This window comes from Microtus oregoni, unplaced genomic scaffold (genome assembly GCF_018167655.1).
Source record: "Microtus oregoni isolate MIOR12 unplaced genomic scaffold, Mior012 000114F_ref0000099, whole genome shotgun sequence".
Taxonomy (NCBI): Eukaryota; Metazoa; Chordata; class Mammalia; order Rodentia; family Cricetidae; genus Microtus; species Microtus oregoni.
This window is the reverse complement of record NW_024544743.1, coordinates 1,120,436-1,146,483: the sequence shown is the minus strand read 5'-3', so window position 1 is coordinate 1,146,483 and position 26,048 is coordinate 1,120,436. Positions and strand designations below refer to the sequence as shown.

At 46.7% G+C, this 26,048-nt stretch overlaps 1 protein-coding gene across 6 annotated transcripts in view; it reads right to left on the bottom strand.

Moving 5' to 3' along the window:
• LOC121443890 (BDNF/NT-3 growth factors receptor-like) overlaps positions 1–26,048 on the bottom strand; it is a 330,682-nt gene that overhangs the window by 188,782 nt on the left and 115,852 nt on the right. Inside the window, exon 13 of one of the 6 annotated variants that reach the window (XM_041645643.1) lies at positions 9,631–14,411. The exons of the other annotated variants lie outside the window; for them this stretch is intronic. Within the exon in view, the coding sequence (XP_041501577.1) occupies positions 14,374–14,411 (38 nt within the window). The 3' untranslated portion in view covers positions 9,631–14,373. Of the gene's footprint in view, positions 1–9,630; positions 14,412–26,048 lie in introns of those variants that run through there. 6 annotated transcript variants of the gene reach the window in all.

Sequence of the window (26,048 nt, the reverse complement as noted above, 5' to 3'; positions counted from 1 at the left end):
AAATCTGTATTTCTATACAGAAAGTGGAACTGGAGCTGAAATGGCTCCACCCTGTGCACTGAACCAGCCTTTGTCAGTTCTCCACATGTGCTCAGGATTCCTCCAAGTCTCTGCAGTTCTTTGAGTCTACAGCCAAGATTCTAGCACATTCTAGAAAACATTCAATCTAGTGTATAGACTCTGTATAAGGCCTCAATCCTATTTAAAGCAATCCCCTGGGGAGCAGGGCAGAGTTACTGTCTAAGAAGACGCATCGTCTGTGCCTCCCCATTTCACCCACCCTCCTGGCAAGGCGTTGATATTCATCTCCATAGACTCTGCTGAGAGAACAGGAATCAATAGCAAGGGAGGCCGCACTAGGAAATTTGCTTGACGAGAAATACAGAATGAAAGAAAATCATTGTGGTTTTAGCATGGAGGCAAGAAAAACAGAACCAGGCCTCAGTGTGCTGGTTGTTTCAGGTTATTATAAACAAAGGGGTGGCTACAGCTCAAAACGGGCATCTTAAATGGTTCAAATTGCTGACTTTCCCAGACAGAGTACGTGCTGAGGAGTGAGATCGGCTAAATACAGTGGGTCGCTGAAGGAGGCAGAGGTTCCTGGGTGTGCTGGGACCCAGTGGTCCAGCATGGAGGGTGTGGGCACCATCCTGATGACATGTGTGCTGTACAGATAGTGGGAGAAGCAGATTAACCAGCTCATCTGTGCAGTGGAGCTCAAATAAGTGAGCATCTTCAACAGCCTCTGTGAGGGGTGCTCCTCACAGACCCAGTAACAGAGCGTGCCCGACTAGAGCCTGTGCAGACGTACACTGCTATCCATCCCTCCATCCGCAGCTGTCCTCTGCCGTCCATCCCCCATCGGCACTGTCCTCTGCAGTCCATCCTTCCATCCGCAGCTGTCCTCTGCCGTCCATCCTCCATTCACACTATCCTCTGTCCTCTGCCGTCCATCCCCCATCCGCACTGTCCTCTGCCGTCCATCCCTCCATCCGCACTGTCCTCTGCCGTCCATCCCCCATCCGCACTGTCCTCTGCCGTCCATCCCTCCATCCTCAGCTGTCCTCTGTCCTCTGCCGTCCATCCCCCATCCGCACTATCCTCTGTCCTCTGCCGTCCCTTCCTCCATCCGCACTGTCCTCTGCCATCCATCCCCCATCCGCACTGTCCTCTGCCATCCATCCCCCATCTGCACTGTCCTCTGCAGTCCATCCCTCCATCCGCACTGTCCTCTGCCGTCCATCCCTCCATCCGCACTGTCCTCTGCCGTCCATCCCTCCATCCGCAGCTGTCCTCTGTCCTCTGCTGTCCATCCTCCATCCGCACTGTCCTCTGTCCTCTGCCATCCCTTCCTCCATCCGCACTGTCCTCTGCAGTCCATCCCTCCATCCGCACTGTCCTCTGCTGTCCATCCTCCATCCGCACTGTCCTCTGCCATCCATCCCCCATCCGCACTGTCCTCTGCCGTCCATCCCTCCATCCGCACTGTCCTCTGTCCTCTGCCGTCCATCCCCCATCCGCACTGTCCTCTGTCCTCTGCCGTCTATCCCCCATCTGCACTGTCCTCTGCCGTCCATCCCCCATCCGCACTGTCCTCTGCCGTCCATCCCCCATCTGCACTGTCCTCTGCAGTCCATCCCTCCATCCGCACTGTCCTCTGCCGTCCATCCCCCATCCGCACTGTCCTCTGCCGTCCATCCCCCATCTGCACTGTCCTCTGCCATCCATCCCCCATCTGCACTGTCCTCTGCCTTCCATCCTCCATCCGCATTGTCCTCTGCCATCCATCCCCCATCTGCACTGTCCTCTGTCCTCTGCCGTCCATCCCCCATCCGCACTGTCCTCTGCCGTCCATCCCCCATCCGCACTGTCCTCTGCCGTCCCTTCCTCCATCCGCACTGTCCTCTGCCGTCCATCCCCCATCTGCACTGTCCTCTGCCATCCATCCCCCATCTGCACTGTCCTCTGTCCTCTGCCGTCCATCCCCCATCCGCACTGTCCTCTGCCGTCCATCCCCCATCCGCACTGTCCTCTGCCGTCCCTTCCTCCATCCGCACTGTCCTCTGCCGTCCATCCCCCATCCGCACTGTCCTCTGCCATCCATCCCCCATCTGCACTGTCCTCTGTCCTCTGCCGTCCATCCTCCATCCGCACTGTCCTCTGCCGTCCATCCCCCATCCGCACTGTCCTCTGCCGTCCATCCCCCATCCGCACTGTCCTCTGTCCTCTGCCGTCCATCCTCCATCCGCACTGTCCTCTGCCGTCCATCCCCCATCTGCACTGTCCTCTGCTTTCCATCCTCCAGCCGCACTGTCCTCGGCCATCCATTCCCCATCTGCACTGTACCCTGCTGTCCATCCCTCCATCTGCAACCATACTCTGCTTCTGTCCCTCCATCTGCACAGGGTGTACTTTCCCCAGGCCACTTCAAACCAGTAACTAAGACTGACAGTATTGAGAGGGTAGGGCCATCCTGGGAAAGAGTAACTCCCAGGGGCTCTTCTGTTGTTCAAAACCCCCAGCAGCCCTGGAGAGGCCTCCGTAGTGAATGGACATCCCACAGCTTACCCTGTTCCCCCTCTGCCCATGCTCTGAAGGGCTTTCCCAGTTTGTAGTCTGGGCCTCTTGCTGATTTCCTTGGCTTCCCATCGTCCCCCTCTCTCAGGTTTCTCCTGGTGAAAGCAGAGCAGATCCAACAGTATCGTGGTGTCAGAGAAGACCCGCTTTGTCCTTTGAAGGTGTTCATTGCCCAGTCATGCATAGTGGCTCACGTCTGTAATCCCAGCACAGTTCATGTGGAGGTAGGTGGATTACTGTGAGCTGTAAGCCATCATGGGATACAGAGTGACAAGAAGAGGAGGAAGAGGAAGAAGAAGAGGTTAAAGAAGGAAGAAGAGGAGGAGGAAGAAAGAAGGTGCAAAAGCAATAAATAGTAAGAAATGTCTATAGTCTGCTCCGCCCTACCATGGAGGCCCCTGCGACCACATGCTGATGACACTCCAAAGAGGGAAGCGCTTCTGGAGTGAACAAACAAGTGGGCGAATATGCCCCAAGAACTGAGGATGGGGTTAAATGAAAGAGAAAAGCAAAGAAGGGTGAGAAAAAGAGGAGAAAGAAGAAGACAATCTCTTAGTTTTTCCTCCACTTGCATAACTGTAGTTCAATTAATAAAAAAACACCAGAGAAAGATATTGGGGTTCAACCTGAAGGTCAGAAAAGCAAGACAATCAGCCACTGACTCTTACCTCTGCCTCAGTCCGAAATGGCAATCCTGCTTCCAAGATCTCAGAAAGTGTGGGAGACTTACTGCTCCCTACCTGTGGGAGACTTACTGCTCCCTACCTGTGAGAGACTTACTGCTCCCTACCTGTGGGAGACTGACTGCTCCCTACCTGTGGGAGACTTACTGCTCCCTACCTGTGGGAGACTGACTGCTCCCTACCTGTGGGAGACTTACTGCTCCCTACCTGTGGGAGACTTACTGCTCCCTACCTGTGGGAGACTGACTGCTCCCTACCTGTGGGAGACTTACTGCTCCCTACCTGTGGGAGACTGACTGCTCCCTACCTGTGAGAGACTGACTGCTCCCTACCTGTGGGAGACTGACTGCTCCCTACCTGTGGGAGACTGACTGCTCCCTACCTGTGAGAGACTTACTGCTCCCTGGATCAGTTTTGCGTACCTTGTTGTGCTTGGCTTCTCCTACTGTTCTTCTGGGTCAAATACTAACTCTGCAAGGAGCTACTGCTCCATTGTTTCTGTGTTCTGAACATTCTGACTTTTCTGCATGTTGCATTTTCACCTGACCATTAGGCCGTGGTTAGGTTGCCTAGTAAGTTGTTTAGTTACCTGCATACACAAGAAGAACTTCCTCGTTTCCCTTATCCTGTGTTTACCTGGATTATTCCCTTGAACAAATGAGACTTGATCAGAATCCTGTCTTGTCTCCATCTCTTGTGTCTCTTGTCCCATCCATCCCATTCTCACTCCCCTCTAGGGTCCTGGTGACTTACACACACACACACACACACACACACACACACACACACACACCCCGCTGGGACAAGAAGGAGATTGTGTGAGAGCTGTCTCCTCCCATTTTATAATCCTCTCTAGGGCTGGGATTAAAGGCGTGCACCACTACCGCCCGGTTTCTATGGCAAACTAGTGTGTGCCACCACTGCCTGGTCTGTAAGGCTGATCAATGCAGCTGTTTTACTCTCTGATCTTCAGGCAAGCTTTATTTATTAAAATACAGATGAACTATCAGTACAGATAATTCTCTGAGAGAATGGGACTGCGGGGACCCCATCACCTGAGCGTGCTGTTAGGAAAGGTCTCAGAGAGGCTCTGTGTCTTCTGTCTTCAAACTTGCGTGTGTGTGTGTGGGGGGGGGGGTCCTCGGAGGACTTCTGATCAACAGGTCTTTTGTGACCACAGTGAAGGCTGGAGAGTTGTCATCACCTACGTCCTAACCCTCAACATTTCCAGCTTTTCATTTGCTGAGTGATGCAGAAAAAAAAGTGGGCTCCCTGCGTGAAATTTATCTCATGCCAAGACAAGCAAGAATATGGAGATTAGTGCTATCTGTCTTTCTGTCCCTCTCCCTCTCCTTCTCTCTTCCCTCTCTCTTCTTCCCTCTCCCTCCCCCCTGAAGGGTTAACATTAAAAGGGAGGCTTCAGGCTGGTTATTTCATAACTCAGATAGAGAAAGGAAAGGGAGACAAAATCAGCAGCATCATGTATAAGCCCTGGGAAGTAGAAGTTTCCGAGCTGCCATAAATAAGGACAGGAGTATTTGCCAAGTCAGAGGGCTTGCCAAATTTGAAATCCACTCAACCCTTACATTTTAGAATCCAGAACAGAACACTAACCTTGTGGGATTTATAATAATTTCTTCTCAGCAAAGCTTCTTGTTATTTTTTTTTAAAGGAAAAACAAAACGTAAAAAAATTCAACATGGGAAGGTTTTTATTTTAATTTTTCAACTATATGGGAGCATTGTGGGTAGTGAGTACCATGGAGATGATTACGTGGAATGGTCTACACACTGTTAGTAAATCTAATTGAGTCAAAGAAGACTGGAAGTATGCAAGAGCCCTGAGTGTGCATGTGTGTGCATGAGTGTGTGCACGCACATGTGCGTGCACGAGTGTGCATGTGAATGTATGCATGTGTGTGGATGAGCGTGTGATATGTGTGTGCACGAGTGTGTGCATGTGTGTGGATGAGCGTGTGATGTGTGTGTGCACGAGTGTGTGTGCCTAAATGGTCTCACTAGAGCTTTTCTCTCTCAAAACACAAACTCCACCCATATGATTCCATCCAACCAATTAAAAATTTTTAATGCATAAAAATTAAATATGAAGAAGTGTACTTGAGGTGTGAGTGCTGGATGGAAAGACAGTGAGATTAAAAGTAGAGGAATTATTTAAGAAAGATAAAAGCATGTATGGGAGGGGTTACGTTAAAAGGGTAGAGATCTTCATATCAGTTTATACAGAGTTAGGATGAATGCCAGTAGCCAGGCAGGAAGTATAGATGGGCTAAACAGGAGAATTCTGGGAAGAGGAAAGGCTGAGTCTGTAGTCATCACCCAGATGCAGCAGAAGCAAGATGAGAATGCCTCACTGATAAAAAGGTACCAAGCCACAGGGCAAACACAGACAAGAATTATAGTCTAATTTAAGATGTAAGAATTAGCTAATAAGGAAGCCTGAGCTATTAGGCAACCCAGTTTATAATTAATGTAGACTTGTGTGTGTGTGTGTGTGTGTGTGTGTGTGTGTGTGTGTTTTGACATGGAATGGCTGTGGGACACAGTGGGACAGAAACCTCTGTCAACAAAGGGCACAAATGTGGACTATATCCACATAAAACCTGAGAGATCTTGGGAAATAATTCTAGACACAAAAGAACAGAGTTAAGCATGGCTTCTTGGTAGCAGCATTTTCTCAGGTTTGCTCTCTTTGCTAGAGGCAAGTGTGTCTCATTAAGAGAGGCTTCCTGACTCAGCTTTAGCTAAAAACTTTGCAGCCCTTTTAAGAGACCCTGCCCCAAAACACTTAAATGGTGTTTATGAATAGCTAACAGCATGCTTCTTGGTGATGGCATTGACCTTGAAACTCCATAGAGTTGTGGCAATAAACATAATTCCAGCTGGTATCTCTGCCATGAGGCTAAACTCTCAGAAAGCTAAGTAATAGGGTGGATTCAGCCGTCAAAGCCATGCCTTTAATCTTAGCAAATTAAAGACTCATGTGGTCAGAAAAAGAGAGATATGCAGTAAACATAGATTCGGATGGAGAAAACCTCCAAATGGTTTACAGTGTGTTTAAAAATATACGTAGGCTTGAGACAGAAAAGAAAAAGGATAAAGTCCCTAAAAAAATAGAAAGAAAGGAAGGAAGGAATAAAGGAATGGGTGTGGTGGTACACACATTTAATCCCAGCACTTGAAAGGCAGAGGCAGGTGGATCTCTGAGAGTTCAAGGACAGCCTGGTCTACAGAGTGAGTTCCAGGACAGCCAAAGATACACAGAGAAGCCCTATCTCAAAAAACCCAAAATTAAAAAGAAAAATAAAAAATAAAGTTTAAAATAAAGCAACATAAAGATGAAAAATACTCAGAGAGTCTGGATACTGTATGTTATTGTGTTGTCTTTGAATTGTTTGAATGCTGAGGAAGGAGCAACAGCTACTAAAAGACATTTGATTATAAATGCTGCTGGATTAATTCAACAAATGTATTTTGAAAATGCCTTAACTTTAAAATTTAAGTCAAAAGATATACTACTTTGGAGAAGATATTTTGTTTTTGTTTCCCCAGGAAATGAGAGACTGTGGATTCATTCTGGATTAAGAAAAATCAGGTTTGATCAAGGAAGACCCTGAAAAATCTCCAATAGGAGCGGATGGCCCAGATATCTAAATTCTATATCCAGAACAGCCTCAAGACTGAGAAGATCAAGACTCACAGGATACTCCAGTATGGACTTGATCATAATTCTAAATTTTCCTTAGGTCCCCATAAGATTTTTAGCACCCCCAATCAGCAGGAAGTAACCTGAGAAACTGTGCCCATATTCCCCCAAAAATGGATTGTGGATGTTTGTCTTTGTTTAGAGTGTTGGTTACAAGTTGTTATGGATAATTATCAGGAAAAAAGCTAAACAAAGGAGATTAGATTCAGAGTTTTTGTTTTGAAAAATGGGGGAAGTTCTGTGGGACAATGGTCTTCTACCCTGTAAAGATTTGTCTCTTGTATTGCTTTAATATAATGCTAGCTGGGCAGTAGCCAGACAGGAAGTATAAGTGGACAACCAGAACAGGAGAATTCTGGGAAGAGGAAAGGCTGAGTCTGCAGTCATCACCCAGACACAGAGGAAGCAAGATGAGAATGCCTCACTGATAAAAGGTACCAAGTCACATGGCTAACACAGAAAAAGAATTATGGTCTAATTTAAGATGTAAGAATTAGTTAATAAGAAATCCTGAGCTACTAAACCAACCAGTTTATAATTCATGTAGATCTCTGTGTGTTTCTTTGGGACTGAATGGCTGTGGGACCAGGTAGGACAGAAACCACAGCCAACTCTGGGTAGAGTGATGTACATGAGTTAAAGGGACAAGGGACAATGATGAGGCAGTGAGAATGATGGCAGGGCAAAGCCTTTACCACCTCTAGCGATGGCTGACCATTTGGGGACAGAGCAGTGTAACAGCCACTACAGGCCTGTATATTTCTCCTGGTAGAGCAGGTCTTCCATGCATAGAATGTGCCAGGCATGTCTATCCAGCCTTCTCTACAAAGACATGCTGACATACCAACTGGTCAAATGCTGGGAAGCCAACACAGGCTGGTGAAACCAGGGTGTTGGCTGGAGCTGCACAAACTCACCTGAGGCTGACTCCTCATCTTCATAGCACAGAGCATAGCCTACATTTTTATTTAACAGATTACACTTTGATGAGGATTATTAAAAAGAGATAGAAGGGTGGAAAATAAACACAAGATATGTTTCTCCTTCCCTCCTTGGAAACAGAATAAAAATATCAGAAGGAAGGAAAAAGCTTACTGCTCCTTAGTTTGTGGTTGGACAGAGATTTTAATTCAGTAGACACAGACTCTGAGATCTTGTGGCGCGGGAGATGGGCTTGACCAAATGACTGGAAAATTAGCATATGCCCTTGGCAGTCTTTCCCAGTCCCGGGCTGCCAGAAGGGGGTGTCCATGTGACCATTCACTGGGAGGCTGCTCTGCCTCTCTGTGCTGCAGAGGCCAAGAGCTGCATGCAGCTCAGGCATTTTGTGACACTTTGCTCTGCTGTCTGGGTCCCATCCATGGAGGTAGCTGGATATGCCCTTCACATCCCTTCCCGTGACACCCAGCCCTGCTGAGGCATTCCCTTGGGATTGCTCATGAGACAGTGAAACTCCTGGAGGAGGATGAGCAGGGCTGGAGACCGATGGACAAATGCTCTTGATGGCAAGTCCACCATGGGCTATGACGTAAAATGCAAATGCGTCTGGATTCCTCCCAGGTGATCGGCACTGAAAGCTCTTGGTACAACTTGCCTCATGAGAGAAAAATGTCAAAGCAGGTGCCAGTTTTACCATCAAGCCACACTCACACAGCAAGACCTGCAAAGGGTTCTTGGGTGGCACCAACACCTGAGGGCTTCGTGAGACTGAGAGCCGACACCTTCTCAGGGACTGGGTAGCCTGCCTGGTGATTCACTTTTGTTAAGAATGATCTCTGTTCAATTGCCAGGGCCAGGAGGGGTGACCACTAAACCATGGAAGCTGTACTGTTTGAATAAGTACCATAGTGCTGTGAGGAGATCTAGGAAGCATGTGGAATACTGTCTGGCTCATATTTGCAAAAGCAACACCCTTCACTATCACCACCGTCCTTTAAACCCTGTGGAGAGCCCCTTCTGACTGCAAGGTAAAATAAGCCTAAGTTAAGCACTGTTGGAAATGGTGATGCTAATCCCTTCTGGGTGAGAGGTGGCGGTAGACTCAAATAAGCCCAAGATGCACTCATGGAAATCTTATTTTTAGTCTGTGGCCAAAGGGGGAATGGGGAAGGGAAGGTCTCACGAGACTATAATGGAGACACAGGGACGCAAAGTGTGGGCAGACAGGACAGTGCACATCTGGTTGTGTCTCCATGGTCACCACCATCCTTGTATTCTCCTTCCTATGCCATACAAGTTGCTCTGTGCATCTGAGCTCTAGTTGCTTAGTGACTGACAGGACACTGTGTGTCCCCTTGCTGGTACAGAACACCCAAGTCTTTTCTAAAGAAAATAAAAGTTTTGTTGGGAAAAATCCCACAAGACTTCTTAATAGACTCTGTACCAAATATACTTTAACCAATGAAAACAATGTCAGAATCATCAACCATGCCTCTTGTATGTGTAATTCTTGTTGATGGAAACTTTCAAAGCCCTTCCCTAGCTATGACTTGTTCCAGAGTCCACAGAGGGTGGGATCCCTCAAAATTCTAGGTGACATTTCTCACCCCCCAATACTTCAGTTCTGAAAACCCCCAGTGACAAAGGGCTGATTATGTGTGTTTGGGGGCAGGAGACAGGGTATGAGCTACAGAGAACACAGGACACATGGAGAGGAATTATAAAACTTTATTGGCTTGTTAAAGAAATGGATGGATCCAGCAAGTACATTTATAGTTTAGCCACATTGTTAAAACAGCACTTAGAGTAAAATCTTTAAAAGTGAGAGGCATTGTTTACAGGAAATGTGGAAAAGAGCCTTGAAAACCCAGAATATTATAGGGGGAAAAACAGGCATGAAAATGAGTCCCGGGCTGCCTCTGGATTCCGGCAGATGGATTTGAACCTGATAGGGTTGGGACTTGGGAGTCATCTGCTGCTTCATAGCTGTCTCTAAGTCAGCTCCTGAATGTATTGCTAAGTAAGTTGGGGGGGGGGGTGATATTCTGGTTCTTTTATTTGTTTCTTATGCATTTCCTTCCCAAGAAAACTAAGACTTTGAATGCAGACAATAGCTTGTAGGGTGGAGTCCATGTGGCTCCGGTGGCACTGGCTGCCCTGAGATGAGAGTCTAGATTAATGCAGAGTGAATGGTCTTAAGTCATGTCCCGGTAGCTAGGAGGCCTTTGTTCCCGAACACCAGAACAAGGAAATGGCTAGCCACCCTGGGAAGATGCCTCTACAGCACAAATTGTCATATAGTTCTCTGGGCTGGAAATTCTGTCAATCTGATTTAAACCTGGCAGCACTCACCCCAGAAGCAATTTAGATTTAAGAGAGTCCTCAGCTGTCCCAGGTGTCCTTAGGTAAACTTGACCGATTGCCAAGTATTGAGGGTATGTGGATGGGGCAGAATGCTCTTAATGGCATCTCCTGAACCAGATGTCTTGGGGTCAGATCTTCTGAGCTCCAGGATCCCAGGAGCTCTGTCATCATAATGTACAAAGGCTGGTACAGCCCACACAGCTGGAGGCAGCCACTTCCTGAGCTCCCTGCTATGTGGAATCACTCCCCTTCAACAGAGCCCTCTCCGTGAGTCTAGAGTCTAGACCAAACAAGATGAAGTGAGTTTCAACTAGAGTGTGAAAGAACAAGACAGGAACAAAGGGAGGAACTCTAGACTGCGCTACCAAAGCAGGTGGAGGTGTGGATCACCCCCTCATGGAGACGGGAGAGTCAGCACAGGGTTGAGAGTCTAGTTGCAACAGGAAAAGAAAAGTTGAGTGTGTTACAATTATGCAAAGCAGCCGATAAAATCAGAAAACATTCTTATCATGAGGGCAGTTTAGAGACAGGGAGGGGTAGCAGGAGCAAGTTCCCTCTCACACCCAGCGTTCCCTGAAACTGCATCCCAGTCACATGCTCCGTCCCTTGCTAACTGCACCCCATGTGCAAGGGTGGTCTGTGAGGACAGGCTTCAAGACCCTAGCCATTCCGAGCTTAGTTCAGCAGCCAGAAGAGTGAGGAGGCCAAAGCAGAATGAGCTGTTGTTCCTTGCTGTGGGGCAGGGCTGAGACTGGGCAAGTGGAAGAGAGAATCCCTGAGCTGATTCTCTCTAACGTCCTCTCTCCTGCCCTCTGAGGGACAGCCCTTCTCCAGCCTATGACTGTCTGTACGTTGGCTGTTGGCAAACCCAAGATGGGGTGTCAGAAGACATTTGTTACTCCATCTCAGCTGCCTAAGGGCCTCAGAGACCCCATCTGCGGTGGGTCAACAAGCTGTGGGACCCCATCTTTTAGAGATGATGTGCCTGTTTTCCAGTGACCAAGGGCCATATTAAGTCCACTAATGATGCCATGAAGATGGGGTATGTATTCTCTCACCTCCTTCTGCTCTCTGAGGCTGAAGAGAAGGAATTTGTGTCAGGTAAGTCAGAGGGAGGGGCTTTCTCAGATGCCTCTGCCCTTGGAGGATGGTGAGAAGGTACTACTGTGAGAACAGCCGGCAAGGTCAGCGGCCTGAGGTCTCAGCTAGGTAGGAGTCACAGGGTGACAGACAGGTGTGCATCCCTGGGCTGCTGAAGTCCGTGTCACAGCTTGCTTAGCACAGCTGTCAGTGGTAGGCAGGGAAGAGGTGAGTGCAGGGAAAGGCAGACATACAGCGAGGAACAATGGCTCTGTCGAAGACAGAAGGAGCGAACTGGCAGCCCACAGGCAGGCTTTGTTGGCCTACATAATGTTTTAAAAATAACTGAGCCAACTTTTTAAAAATAGTGAAGTTTCACATAAAAAGCCAGGTTTCACATCTTCTTTAGGGAATGAGAAGACTTGGAAACTCAGGTCCTGTTCCCTGGGACATGGTTGGCTGGGCTAGGTGACAGCTGCCCCCGGGGCAGGCAGGTGTGGACTCACCTAGACCACTGTGAGCATGTAGGAGACTTGCCTGGCACTGCAAACCCTAATTCCTGAGGAATTAGAGACCCACAGACCTAACTCCAGCAAAAACACCACTTCTCCCTTCCTAATGCTGTAAAATAAAACACGCACCATTGTGACTCCCCCAAAGAGCAGATTTCTTCTGGGGGACCAAAAAAAAAAAAAGCCAAGGATAAAGGAAATGTATAGAAAAGAAAGGCTGTGTTAGCGATGGTAGCCCTTGGTGGTTAAGAAAAGAAACAAAGAACACAGGGACCATATGAAACAATTTTCTGACAGCCACCTGCTTTTGTTAGTCCCTGGAAGATGCCAAGTGGCCTTTGAGATATTAAATTGCCTTATCTGTCCACTTCTTTATAGCTTAAAACAAAAATTACCCTGTATTCCTCCCAGCTGCTCAGTGAAATGATTGCCTTGTTTCTTTCTGATCTGAAAAACTTAAAAAATGATCTTCAAATAATCCATCACCCTCTTATGGCTCCATGGAACAACAGAAAAGTTTAAAAGTTTCTTATTGTTTGGGGCTTTTTGTTTTGTTTTGTTTTGGTGCCAAATGGCCGATATACGAGTGTTTGCCACATGGAGGCCCTGCCTGGCTGGCAGTTTTAATTTCATTTTCCTTTCAGGGGTCAAGATCTCTGCTATTCGCTGACCTCTTTGTAAGTCGACACCTTTGGGAAAGGCAGAAATTTTCATCATGGCAGAAGCTGTCACTCAGCGGCGGCATGCTGGGCCATGGGAAAGCACAAGACACTGAGCCCTCCTTGTGCTGAGACCCAGCATGCACCTGGAGACAAAGCCCATGAGATCCTGGGGGAGCGCCTGGCCCTCTTCAGATACAGGCATGGATGGCCAAGGCAAATACTGTAACCCACAGACTCGCAAAAGGCCCGAGTCCAGCGACAACGTAGTGTAAAATACCACAGTATTCGTCTTACATCAAGTGGGGCCTAACGGGTTCTGGCTTTATTAAGATTGATGCCAAACTGACAAAGCATTCAAAACCCTTTCCAAACATGCTGGGGTTGTTAAAAGAAAAACCTGCGAATCCTTAAAGATAAACTACCTTTGAAAGGGGGAAATGCTAATAAGCTTCCATGTCAGCTGTGTTCTCTATGTGCTTGCGTGATAGAGTTGAGCGTGGATTTGAAATGAAATGTCCCAGACTGGCTCTGAAGGGGACCTAAAAGAAAGGAGTGTCGGAGGGGGAGGACAAAGCTACTGCCTGGTGCAGCCGGGGCAGGGCTCACAAAGCCTACTGTGGTGACAAAGTCAATGAGAGAGGGGTCTTGGGGTCAAATTAAAGTGGGCATAGTTGGGGCAGCAGCAATCGGTAGCTAGAAGGCTGCCCTCTCAGCGCTGAGGATGGTCACTTTAAAGCCCACATTCATTAGTAACCTGCTGCCTCTTTGCTGCTGGGGTCAGGACGAGCTTTCCTGGCCAGGCAAACCCAGCAGTAGGGCAGCAAGCTCCCGGGTACTGTCCTTAGACCGTGTGCTCCTGCTCACAGCGGGCCAGCCAGTCTGCTCGCAGGCCTATTCATGCTGCAAAAACCGCAGTTCTGTAATGCAAACAGCGTGCGCTGTGAGGCCTTCTTGCTGGGCAGACTCCAAAAAGACAGGTGGTTCGCAGTGGGCAATGAAAGGGGTCAAGATGATAACCCCCTACATGCATATAGTCTGCCGTTAGTTACTCTCAGACCATGTTTAATCTAGATTCACATCCCTGGCCACGCAGCAGCTACCGCTGCTGCCTCTAAATTTTACAAGCATGGACTTAAGCAATCGTTAACATTGTGTGCTCTGACACCTAAACTAAAAGTTTGGATCTCTGCTGCCAGCAAAGCAAAGAGCCTTTTAGTGACACCACAAAGTCCCCAAAGCATGGTGTATGCGTCCTTAGCTTGTTTAGTCCCCGAGGTTGCAGGTAGAAATCACAGAAGTCAGTAAGGATTAGAGAACAGAAAATGCTGAAGTGCTCCAGGCAGATTAGACGTTTAGTGTGCGCTCAGATCTAGCGATGACTTTAGATAGATGGATGGATAGATAGATAGATAGATAGATAGATAGATAGATAGATAGATGCATGGCTTTTAAACTTGAAAATCACCTTTAATAAACAGAAGCAATTGATGTCAGCACATTTCCAGTATAGTCAAACAGCACGCCTTTAGAAGAGAGACGCGACCCAATGAGATTTCCCTTAGATTCTCTATTTGAACTACTGTAAGAAGAGGTGAATCTCAGTGCGTTCTTCCACTGCTTCTGAGCTGCCTGAGACCTGCCTTTGCCTTGGTGTTCCCCAACCACAGCTTACAACAAGCAGGCTGCAGATATCCTCCGAGAACCGCCCATTTCCACCAGACACCCCCAAACAAGCGGACTTCCTGGGATCAGCAACGGGAGTCCCAGGAGACCAGCTCAGAGGGCGGCAAGCAACACGCGCCACAGCCCTCCTTTGTCTTTTCCTTATTTCAGCTACCCATCCAGTGGGATCTTATGAAACAAAACAAAACCTAAAAGAAACACAAAATGAAACATAAGTCATGCTCAAAAGAAAGTCAACATAAATTCACATGCAAACACAGTCACTTTAAAAAAGAACATAACACATCAAAATAAAACACAAAGTGGAATATGCTTTCAAACGCAAGGCAATGCGTTCTAACCACATGAATTGGGATAATATGGGCATCACATTATGGAGCAACTTAGTTTTAAACTCAAAACCAATTTACATGATACATAAAATGTGGGGACGAACTGCCAGCGATTTCTGCACACAGATCCACCCACAGTTCTAGCAGACATGATCGGCCTAACAAAAGAAGGGAATCTGAACACAATATAAACAACCCTTGGAGGATTCATGAGTATTTTCTTACGAGGGCAACTGGATTAAGCAGCAAGTATCTATTCAAACCTCGATTCTCTTTACTTCCCTAATTTCATCATCACTTCAGAGTGACTGACTCATTACTCAGTAGCTGAGTCCAAACACGGTTGGCAACACAACAACCGAGATATTTTTCTCGGGAATTCTAATATCACGTAAGTATCTGAATTCTAATATCACCTAACTTTAAGTATTTGCCATACTATATGTATGGTATATATATAAATAGAATGCCCATCATATATTATATATGATATTATATTATGATATACATATAAATAGAATGCCCATTATATAATTTAATATATAGCATTGGAACATGCAGCACACCACATATTATGTATGAATATATGTTGCAGATGATTCACAGATGTATACATGCCATATGTTATCATCTATATTAGAGAGCAATTATTTGAACACAGATGAACACACCAACTCTACAATAGATGATACAAGATAAGGAAGGTGGAATTCCTTGACTTCAAACACCTCATTGCCCTACAGATGGAAAAGGATTATATACAGTATTTATTTATAAACTTGTGTCCTCCGTGCCGGGTTCTCATCTAACAACTATGCCCCAGTGATCTTGTTGAGTTTTCCAATCAGGCCAATACGACACGTTCCACTATCATGCTCCCTTTACTGATGAGGAAACTGAGCCTAGAGAGTTAAGCAATGTGCCCAAGGCCCTACAGGATCCTGTGGTACAGCTCCAACCCAACCCAGAGAGTCCTTACACCACGGCGTAAGAAAGAGACAACAGTCCAGATTCTCTCTGAACATGGCTGTGGGAACCCAGCAGGAAGATCCAGAATTCTAATAAATTCTATGTGTTATTTTTATGGATCTTCATCCGATTCCCAAGTGGTAAAGTAGGCGGCCCCTCACTAGACACCCTTGTCCCTGACGGAATCCTCCAAGATACACCACTCCACTCAAGCAGCAGATGTCTGGTCTGCCAAGTGTGGGGTCAGCTGTCTTCACAACAGTCCTTACCACCATGGTGGGTAGCATTGTTTACAGTAACGCGGAAGAATCTACAGAGCTTATTTTCTGTGGTATTCACTGCCCCACCTTTCTAGTGGAGAGAGAACTGGGTACCGACACCAAGTGTCATTCATGGGTTTAGTTGTCTGCAACCCTGGGAAATTAGGGAATAGATGGGATGATAGTGAGTATTCCTTCCTATCAGACTCCGGTGGTTTGTTTTTCTCCTACTGGTTTTGCCTCCAGGCAAACACTAATGAAGCTCAGTTAAGAGTAAATCATGGCCCAGGGTGTGAGCTGGCCAAACTGGCAAGCCAACTCCTCAGTTACTCCTGCAGATCTGAAGAGGGAAAGTCTTGAATTCCTTCCCACTGAAACAACAGGATTAATATAAGGATGTCAGGCTTGCCAATAAAAACAGGAGAAACTGGATGCTGGAAATAGAAGACTTGATCCCCAAATTAAAAGAAAAAAAGTTGTTGATTCAAGGTGCTCATTCTCCCGTGCATTCAATACGGGAGGGCGTTTCTATTTATTTATTTTTAAAGCAGCACAGGCTGCCAGTGCGGTCTTTCCGTTCTGAGTTTTCCTTTGCTTCTAGCTGTCGTTTTACTGACCAAACCTCCCCATGGTCATGGATCATCGCCACCAGAAATTAGAAATTACTCCTCGAGATGCCACCTCTATTCACTGTCCTTTGTTCAGACCTCAGCTCCCTCTGCCCCTCCCTGCTCAACCTGAAGCCCCGGCTGTGATCTTCTGCTTGCCTTTGGGGAGGTTCTCCACACACAGAAAAGGAGAAATCAACTCCATGTTCCCATGAAATAAAAACAAGTGAATACCAGCCTGCTATAATACTGAGCCACAAGCAGGGTCTCGGGCACTGATTCCCATCACCCCATGCTCCAAATCTGTAGGTCACTCTCCCTTTTTCTCATGCACTGTTGAAAAGCTGAAGAGATTCTCCCAAATATTGCAAAGTTAGTTTCATATAGAGTTGCTCTTCGTAAGGAAACATGCCTTCTTTCTGAGGACTGGCAATAAGGAAGAGGCTCAGCGCACCTATCAGAAGCCCCTGACTTCTACCCTCTCATGTTTAGGAAGAAAGAAAAAAAAAAAAACTCAAGAAAGGAACCTCAAGATGATATGAAACAATAGATGATTATTTTCTTCCAGCGAGGGGGAAAGTTTTTAGACCACAACAAATGGCTGAACATCTTGTGGGTTTAGCAGCCAAACGAGCTGTCTAGCTTATGAGCCCGAAATATAGATATTTTGACAATGTGACATTCTGAAGCATTTGCAGCAGTCCCATGGTGCATGGTGGTTACCGTGAAATCAGCCCCTCTACCAAAAACAACCCCGAGGAAACTTTGTCAGTGCTGTGTAGACTAGCAGCGCCGAGCGGGGTGAGAGCAGAGTGGCGCCCATCTCAGAAGGAAGGGTACAGCTGGAAGCAGAGAAATGGACACACGAGGCAGATAGACCCTCCCATCATCCTCTGCTGCTTACTGATGTAGAATCCGCCCCTTGGTCTCATCAAAAGGAAGGGTTGGAGAGGGCCGTGGAAGCCAGCAAAGCCCTCTGCTTCTCTGCCATTGGCTCACAACCACCTTAGATATATTCACAGTCAAGCATGTACACATGTTCCTCCTATTACTCAGAAGCAATCAGCCATAAAATGGCAAGGATCTGCAGTACATTTAAATCAACTGCAATTTATCCAGAGCAGAAAGGAAAAGTGCTGAGTCCGAGGAAGCGGGGGAATGGAAGAAAGCTCCAGCTGCCTCCTCAAAGAGCCAATCTTATCACAGTCATCATTTGGGGAGTTTTATCAGAAAGCCACCAACTTGAGCATCTGTGGATGTGGTGACACTTTGGTGGCAGTGTGGTGTTTGGGACCGCCAGGGAGCATTTACCTGCACTGAATGGTAAAGTGAGTGTTTCCGGCAGAATTTAGGAAAATGTTTGCTAGGTAAAGTCAAACAACAAACTCTTGTGTGTTCCTAATATTAGTGCCTAGAAAATCGGGGCCCGAAAGCTGTCCCTCTCAGGGTCCACTCTGTGGTCCCAATCTGCTGCATCTCAGCACCAACCTTAAACATAATTTCTTCAAATCTGACATTTGTAGAACATCGTATCTACAGATTACAGCGACTATTGCCCATCTGCCTTCCCCACTTCATCCACAGGAGCCATTTGACCACCTGGTAGGTGTGCGGGTTCTGCACCACCTATGAGGAAAGCTGAAATTCAAACACAGAAGCTCTAGATTGTTGGACAATCTCTGTATACATTAGGGCCCTTGTGTCTTCTCTGAGCTCAACCTAGAAGATGCTTAAACCCCCTTTAAACACATCTTTGCTTCCCAACAATGGTAGACTTTACCCAAATGCCAAGTCTTCTTCAGAGACTTCCTTCCACCAAGCTCGGTCCAGAGGCCTCAACTATGCTTTGCATTCTGCACAGGAATCGCCTCCCAGTTCACCCAGCTCCTAACTCTATGACCTATGCTCCCACCTGTGTGTTTTTTTGTGCCTATGAAGTCTTGTATTTGTTTTGTTTTGCCTTTTCCACATGCCAAGCTGCCTCATACAGAAGGGCAGTGAAAGGGAAACTCTACATTTCCTGTGGCTGATACCATATCACATGAGTGCTTGTGCATGAACACATTGTGATTGACAACAGAACTGTGTAAGCTTTGAGCGGCACTAAACTGTACAGTCACTAAGTCAATATACTCTACTGCACACCAAGGAGTCACTGCGTTAAACTACACACCAAGGAGTCACTGCGCTCAACTGCACACTAAGGAGTCACTGTGCTCAACTGCACACCAAGGAGTCACTGCGCTCAACTGCACACTAAGGAGTCACTGTGCTCAACTGCACACCAAGGAGTCACTGCACTCAACTGCACAGCAAGGAGTCACTGCGCTCAACTGCACACCAAGGAGTCACTGTGCTCAACTGCACACCAAGGAGTCACTGTGCTCAACTGCACACTAAGAAGTCTCTGTGCTCAACTGCACACTAAGGAGTCACTGTGCTCAACTGCACACTAAGGAGTCACTGTGCTCAACTGCACACTAAGGAGTCTCTGTGCTCAACTGCACACTAAGGAGTCACTGTGCTCAACTGCACACTAAGGAGTCACTGTGCTCAACTGCACACCAAGGAGTCACTGTGCTCAACTGCACACTAAGGAGTCTCTGTGCTCAACTGCACACTAAGGAGTCACTGTGCTCAACTGCACACCAAGGAGTCACTGTGCTCAACTGCACACCAAGGAGTCACTGCGCTCAACTGCACACCAAGGAGTCACTGTGCTCAACTGCACACCAAGGAGTCACTGCGCTCAACTGCACACCAAGGAGTCTCTGTGCTCAACTGCACACTAAGGAGTCACTGTGCTCAACTGCACACCAAAGAGTCACTGCGCTCAACTGCACACCAAGGAGTCACTGTGCTCAACTGCACACCAAGGAGTCACTGTGCTCAACTGCACAGCAAGGAGTCTCTGTGCTCAACTGCACACCAAGGAGTCACTGCACTCAACTGCACACCAAGGAGTCACTGTGCTCAACTGCACACTAAGGAGTCTCTGTGCTCAACTGCACACTAAGGAGTCACTGCGCTCAACTGCACACCAAGGAGTCACTGCACTCAACTGCACACCAAGGAGTCTCTGTGCTCAACTTCACAGCCAAGGAGTCACTGTGCTCAACTGCACAGCCAAGGAGTCTCTGTGCTAAACAGCACAGCTAAGGATTCACTGTGCTCAACTGCACAACAGAGCAGTGGAAGACAGTTGTAGAGTAAAGCACATTCTACTATTCCTCTCAGTGCCTGTTGTGGTGGTTTGAAAGAAAATAGCCCCCAAAGACAATAGCACTATTAGAAGATGTGCCATTATTAGAGGAAGTGTGTCACTGTAGGGGTGGGCTTTGAGGTCTCTTTTGCACAAGTTTCTCTCACTGTGACTTTCGGTTTGACATCCTGTTGCCTGCAAGATGTAGGACTTTCAGCTACTCCATCACTACATCTGCCTACATGCTGCCATGTTTCCTGTTATAATGACAATGGTCTGAACTTGGGAAACTGTAAGCAAGGTACCCCAGTTAAAGGATGTCTTCATAAGAGTTACCATGGTTATGGTGTCTTTTCACAGCAATAAAAACCCTAAGACACCTGGGTACTTTCTTTCATTCTCAAGTATCTGACACAACATTCTTTTGTGGTCAGAAGATATTGAAACCTCAGACAAGACACATGGACACCCATTGGGCATCTCATTTTAAGCTCCAAGGGAAATACACTACCCTTGGTCTATCTAATCCTCATATTGACCAACACACTGTGTGTGCAAGTGAGACACAAGAAACAGCAGCTCACTTCCCAGCTGGAAATCAAAAAACTAGTGACCCATGACTGAGGGTTCTCAGCAGGAAAGAAGTCTGGTTTGAGTATGCAAAATTAAGTAAAGTTATGAGATGAAAATTAAAGTAAGAAACAGAAAGTTCTTGGCAAAGCAAGTCTGCATGGGGACAGCCAAATTGGTTGCACAACTCAAGCCCAAGGATTCTACCGAGGTTGCAGCCACATGACAAATGTCCAAGCATGCAGCAAAATTTCATACAGGATTGAGAGACAGATACTGTCACCCTGATTCACTGAATCACCCCCAAATTGCCTTACGTGGAATAGAAAAGAGAAGAAAAGATAGATACTCAAATGTTCTGTGATGGCCAGAGATGCTTGGATCAACCCAGGCTTTTGTGACATGTGAATAGCCTTCCTAGTTTCAGTACATGTATACAAATGCCCCTCTTTATCCCAGACACCCATGGCTACAAATGTCCTCCGACACTCCAGCCCCCGTATAAAATAGTGTGCTGCTTAAACAGAGAGACTCTATACCCAATGACCTGTATGCTTCTGAGTCATCTCTAGATAGCTGACAATATCAACATTGCAATGTACAAATTGCAGCATTACTGTATTTTCAAGAGAACAACAAGAAAGAAATCATCCATATTTTGTACAAATTCATCCTTCTTCCCAAAAGCATTATTGATCCACAAATGCAAAACACAAGGATACGGAGATCAAGGGTTGGTGTTTGCTGCTGTCACCAGGGCTTTTGTACCTCTGCTGGATTTTACCAAAAATCTCCAGCCAGTGGATTATTATAACATGCGAAGCTAGATGGGAGGGGGATGATGCCAATCCTCACACCCAGGGAAAATGTAACTGTACAAAACCTATTATGATCTTCATACATGCATCAAGCTATTTGGCTCTGCCCATGTGTGTCTACAGATCTGGGCCACAGGCCACAGTAGATTTGGGAATGAATTTCCGGAAAAGCAAATAATATACCCAGTGTAAAAAATATGAAAGTGTGCAGGAAGAAGCAGGGCCTGTCTGAGGTTGGCAACAGTTACTGTGAAGGAGATGGAAATCAGGAGATGGAGGGAGAAAGGTGGAGGAGGAGGAAGAGAAAGTAGAACCTAGTGAACACCACTGGTGGACTGCAGAAGCCAAAAGCAAGTAGAATGTCAGCACACATCCTGGCTCCAAAATGGGAATACAAAGCCAGGTACAAGCTCAAACCGACCTCAAGAAGAGGAGAATCAGTAGAAATAAGGTTCTCACTCATCCTGGGCACCACAAACATCACGTCAGAGTTCAGGGACTTCTGTGCTTGAAAATATTGCCCTCTTGCTAAGAAAGTAACAATGGGGGACTTTTGAGGGGGTCATGTCCCCACCTATTGCTACAGCCCTACAGACACATCTCTGGTGGTTTCAGCTGACCTAGGAAACGTTGCGCACACATCCTCACTTGGATAGAGTAAGACAGCTTACGAAGCCAATCTCAGTTTCAACTAGCCAAGTGGAAAAGATGATGAACCCTTAGCCAAGCACCAAGAATTCCAGAACACAAAAACAAAGACAGGATTGATCTGTCTCGTGAACCGATTACAGGCAGCACAAGTTAGCGACTGTGCTGCAGGAGAGCAGAGGAAAGCAAAGCTTCCTCCTGCTCAGAACCGTTTTAGAAACTATGCTGTCATCCCATGACCTGGGACTGACAAAACGACATTGTCTGCAACCTTGTTCTGGGGACTGAGCTGTGATTAGTGTGGGCATCCCCAGGTCTGACGTTGTATCAGTTCCCCTGTGTGCTGATGCTGTATGGAGGATCCAAACTTCCTAAGCTCAGTACTCACACTTCCCAGGGTCCCAGACCAAAGCAAAGACACCAATCTGCTTCCTTGGCTGATGGGCACTTGTTGGGAACATGGAGGAACAAGAACTTCAAGGGTTCTTATTTGACAGTCATCTTTATCCAGAGTTGACTGCCTGAGCTGAGAGATGAGAGCTGATGTCGAAAACGAGAGCTTTTGCAGCCAAGTGCACCCTCTGCCTCCAGTGCCTTTCTCAGAGGGATTTCCACCATCTCAGTTGTCTCCCAGCTACAACAAGAGTAGAGATGTGCTTTTCCACCAGAGGGTTTGGCAGGGCTGTCTTGGGCTCATATAACCCTATGTACCTGAAAAAGGGCAGGATGAAATGATGGCCAGCCTGGACTTTGTTAGTCTACTAGGATTTAATGGCTGCCTGTGAGGAGAAACTGAAAACCCTAGGTGAGTTTGGAGAGATATAGACAGCCTCAACCCCATGGTTGTTCTTTACTTCAGCAGGATGTGGTATAGACAGAAGTTTCTGTCTTGTCCAGTTCCAGAGTCATTCGGTTCCAAAGAAACAGATAGAGGCTTACATTAATTTTAAACTGTTTGGGCTATTAGCTCAGGCTTATTATTAACTAGCTCTTACAACTTAAATCAATCCATAATTCTCATCTATGTTTAGTCACATGGCTTGGGATCTATTCTCAGTGCAGCATTTTTGTCTTGCTTCCTCTGTGTCTGGGTAGTGACTGACTCTCTGCGCCTTTCCTCTTCCCAGAATTCTCCTATCTGGTTAATCTGCCCATACTTCCTACCTGGCTACTGGCCAATCAAAATTTTATTAAACCAATATGAGTGACAAATCTTTATAGTGTACAGAGCATTATCCCACAGCAGTGTGGAAGGACAGAAGCAGGTATTCTTCACTCATCTGGATGATCCACTCACTTGGGGGAGCCATAGGTCAGAGGGCATGTCAACCCAGGGCTGTAGCTCTACACTCATTCTGGGGAAGCCACAGGACTCCCAGCTTGGTTTAAACCAAGCTGCTGTCCCAGAAGACTCTGCTGCTAGGAACAATTTTTCAAAGAGCTTATTTGGAAGGAGCACTTTATGCTGTACCATGCCACCACAGGCTTCTTAGGACCTAGATTCTTCATTCCCGTACTCCCTTGTGCTAGAACACAGGTCACTTCTTAAGTCTTGGGTGCCATTATTAAATGGAGAAAACTCTGGTTATTAAGGAGCACACATTACACTACACACATCACATATGTACACACACATGCACATATAGTCACACACATACACAAATATACACATACATATATAGGCATACATGTGTACAGACAAAAACACAAATACATGCATAGACACATACACACACAAACACACATGTACACATATATACACAAATACACAAACAAATTATACATACATATAAATGCACATGTGTACACACACAAACACATGCATACACATATATAGACACTCAGACTTCTGTGTTTTTATGATTGTGCATGTCTGTGATGTGTATGAGCATCACACACACACACACAGCACAGCTGTGGAGGTCAGAAGGCAGCTTTGTGGAGTCAGCTCTCCTCCCTTCACATGGGTTCTGGAGTTGCACCCAGGTCATCAGGCTTGCGTGGCAACACTGAACCTTCCCCGTGTGCCGTGATGGCTAGAACTAATATGAAAATGACCACCGCCAATGCCTGTCCAAGCTCCCATGTGGTGGAGTAGCTAGTGCTATGACTGCTAATATTCAGGAAGAGACCAAGGCTCATAAATCTCAAATTCCCCTATGATTTCAGCTGTAGGGGGAGGGGAGTCAGTTTTCCTTCAGGGTGTGACCCCTGGCAGGTCAACTGTGCTCCACACCTGTGAGGAGTTGGGCATCAGATTGGCCCAGGTGGGCTATAAAAGGAAAAGGATGCTGCCATGAAGCTGGCAAGGGAGTAGGAGTGAAGGTGAATCTAGGAAGAGTTGGAGAGAAGTCGTGTGGAAATGGTGGATACACACTGAATGCGTGTGTGAAATACCAAAGAATTAACAAAAATACCAACTGAAAAACCTGGAGCCAGGCATGATAGCACAGAGCACTCGGGAACGGGTCGGTCTCTGTGAGTTCAAGGCTAGTCAGGACTACATAATGTCTGCTTCTTTGTCTGTTTCTTTGGGACTGAATGTCTCTGTCTGTTTCTTTGGGACTGAATGACTCTGGAACTGGGCAAGACAGAAACTTCTGTCTACCCTGTTTCAAATGGAGTGGAGGCTGGAGAGATGTCCCAAAAATGAAGGGCACTGTTTTTTCCTGCAGAGGACCTGGGTTCAATTCCCAGTACTCACATCGCATCTCACAGCTGTCTGTAACTCCAGTTCTAAGGGGTCCGACATCTCTTCTGGCCCCCAAGGAAGCCAAGCACAGACACACACAGGCAGAACACTCAGCACATAAACTAAAAATAAATACATCTAAAGAAGGAGGGCTTTAGTGAAAGATAGGTCTACGTTACTCTACGCATGTTTATTTTAAAAAGTATTCAGGAAGACAAATTGCCAGCCCGGAAGTCACACATGACCTTGACCTATTTCTTCGGCTCCAGAGAATTCCATAAATGTGAACACCACTTTAGACCACTGGCGATGTTTTCAAAGTCCACACTGCTGGGATACACCTTCACAAACACTTGGCTGCCTCCTGGCTGGCCAGGAGCACCATGGGGATTTTTCCTCTGCTTTCCTTACTGCATTGCCCACACCGCTGTTCCTGTGTGTGTCTTTCTGTGTCCCTCCATCTCCCAGCTCTGGACAGACCGCTTTCTCTCTTGTCCCATCCTCTCTCCATTCTCCTGTGATTCGGAGGAACTGAGACTCTAGCCTAGGTTTGGAGTTTGCTTTAATGATCAGCTGCAATTTCCACTTTATTTATTGAATATTGTTCTCCCCCAACACGTTAGTGGAAGGAGGATATTTCTGGCCTCATTTGAAAGAAGGCTGGTGTCCCCATTCTACAGATAAAAACATGAGGTCTCTGGAGGTTTGCATTCATCCTTTGCTTGATTTAATTGCGTGTTCTCGCATCAATGCAGCAATAAACTACACCCCGCAGGATGGTGGGTAGAATACCTCTACATCTAGAAATAATTGTGTATAATTCAGCTTATCATTTGGGTCAATTTTTTTTTCTTGAGCATCTTTTCTAAGACAAATGTCTATGTTAATCCACCAAAGAAAGCACTGCTTGGTGAACCAAGGGGACCTGCACAAGGAGGAAACTGGGCTTGCTGTCAAGGTATCTTAAAATCCTAGGGGGTTGCCAGCATGTTCCCAGGTGTATTCATGGAAAGGAAACTTCAATCCTGCCTATGGCTGACCGAATATTACAAATGGTCTTCCCAACCATACTCTAAATCATAGGTCTAAATACATGCATTGATGAGAACAATTAAGGAAAATGCCACTGAGGAGAATTTTGCTCTAATTCATAGCTTGCATTCCTGGAAAATTGAAGTCCAAATTGAGAGCAAGAATCCCTGGGGGGAAAACATGTGGGTTGTACAGAGCCCCTGCTGCCTAAGCTCAGGGTAGCCATGACCCCTCTCGCCTTGGCCGGGAACAGCAGGATGACTTTCTGGACCAAATGGCAGCTGCTGGCTGCAATATCACTCTGCGTCCAAATACTGGGAAGGGTGGCAGATTTCAGCCCTACAGGGAAAGCGTCTAAGAGCATTCTGCGGCTTTTGTTCCAATTCTAAGACTGCAGAGAAGCATCTTTCCAGGGGACTTTACAAAACCCCCAGTTAAAGGGCTCTGCTGCTCTTCCACTGAGAAGGAGACAGAGTGAAAATCATGAAACCAAATCTCAATAAAATGTTTACTTCCATTTTCCCTGAAGGCCACAGCAGCTGCCTAAAGAACACGTCTTCTCTCCCATCCGTGCCCACACTGGTGCACGCCAGCCTGCCAAGACCTCCAACCAGAACAGCAGGAACCAAACCCTGACTACCTTTACCAGCTAGCTGCACCTAACTGACAGGCCAAAGCCCCTTCTGAAACTCCA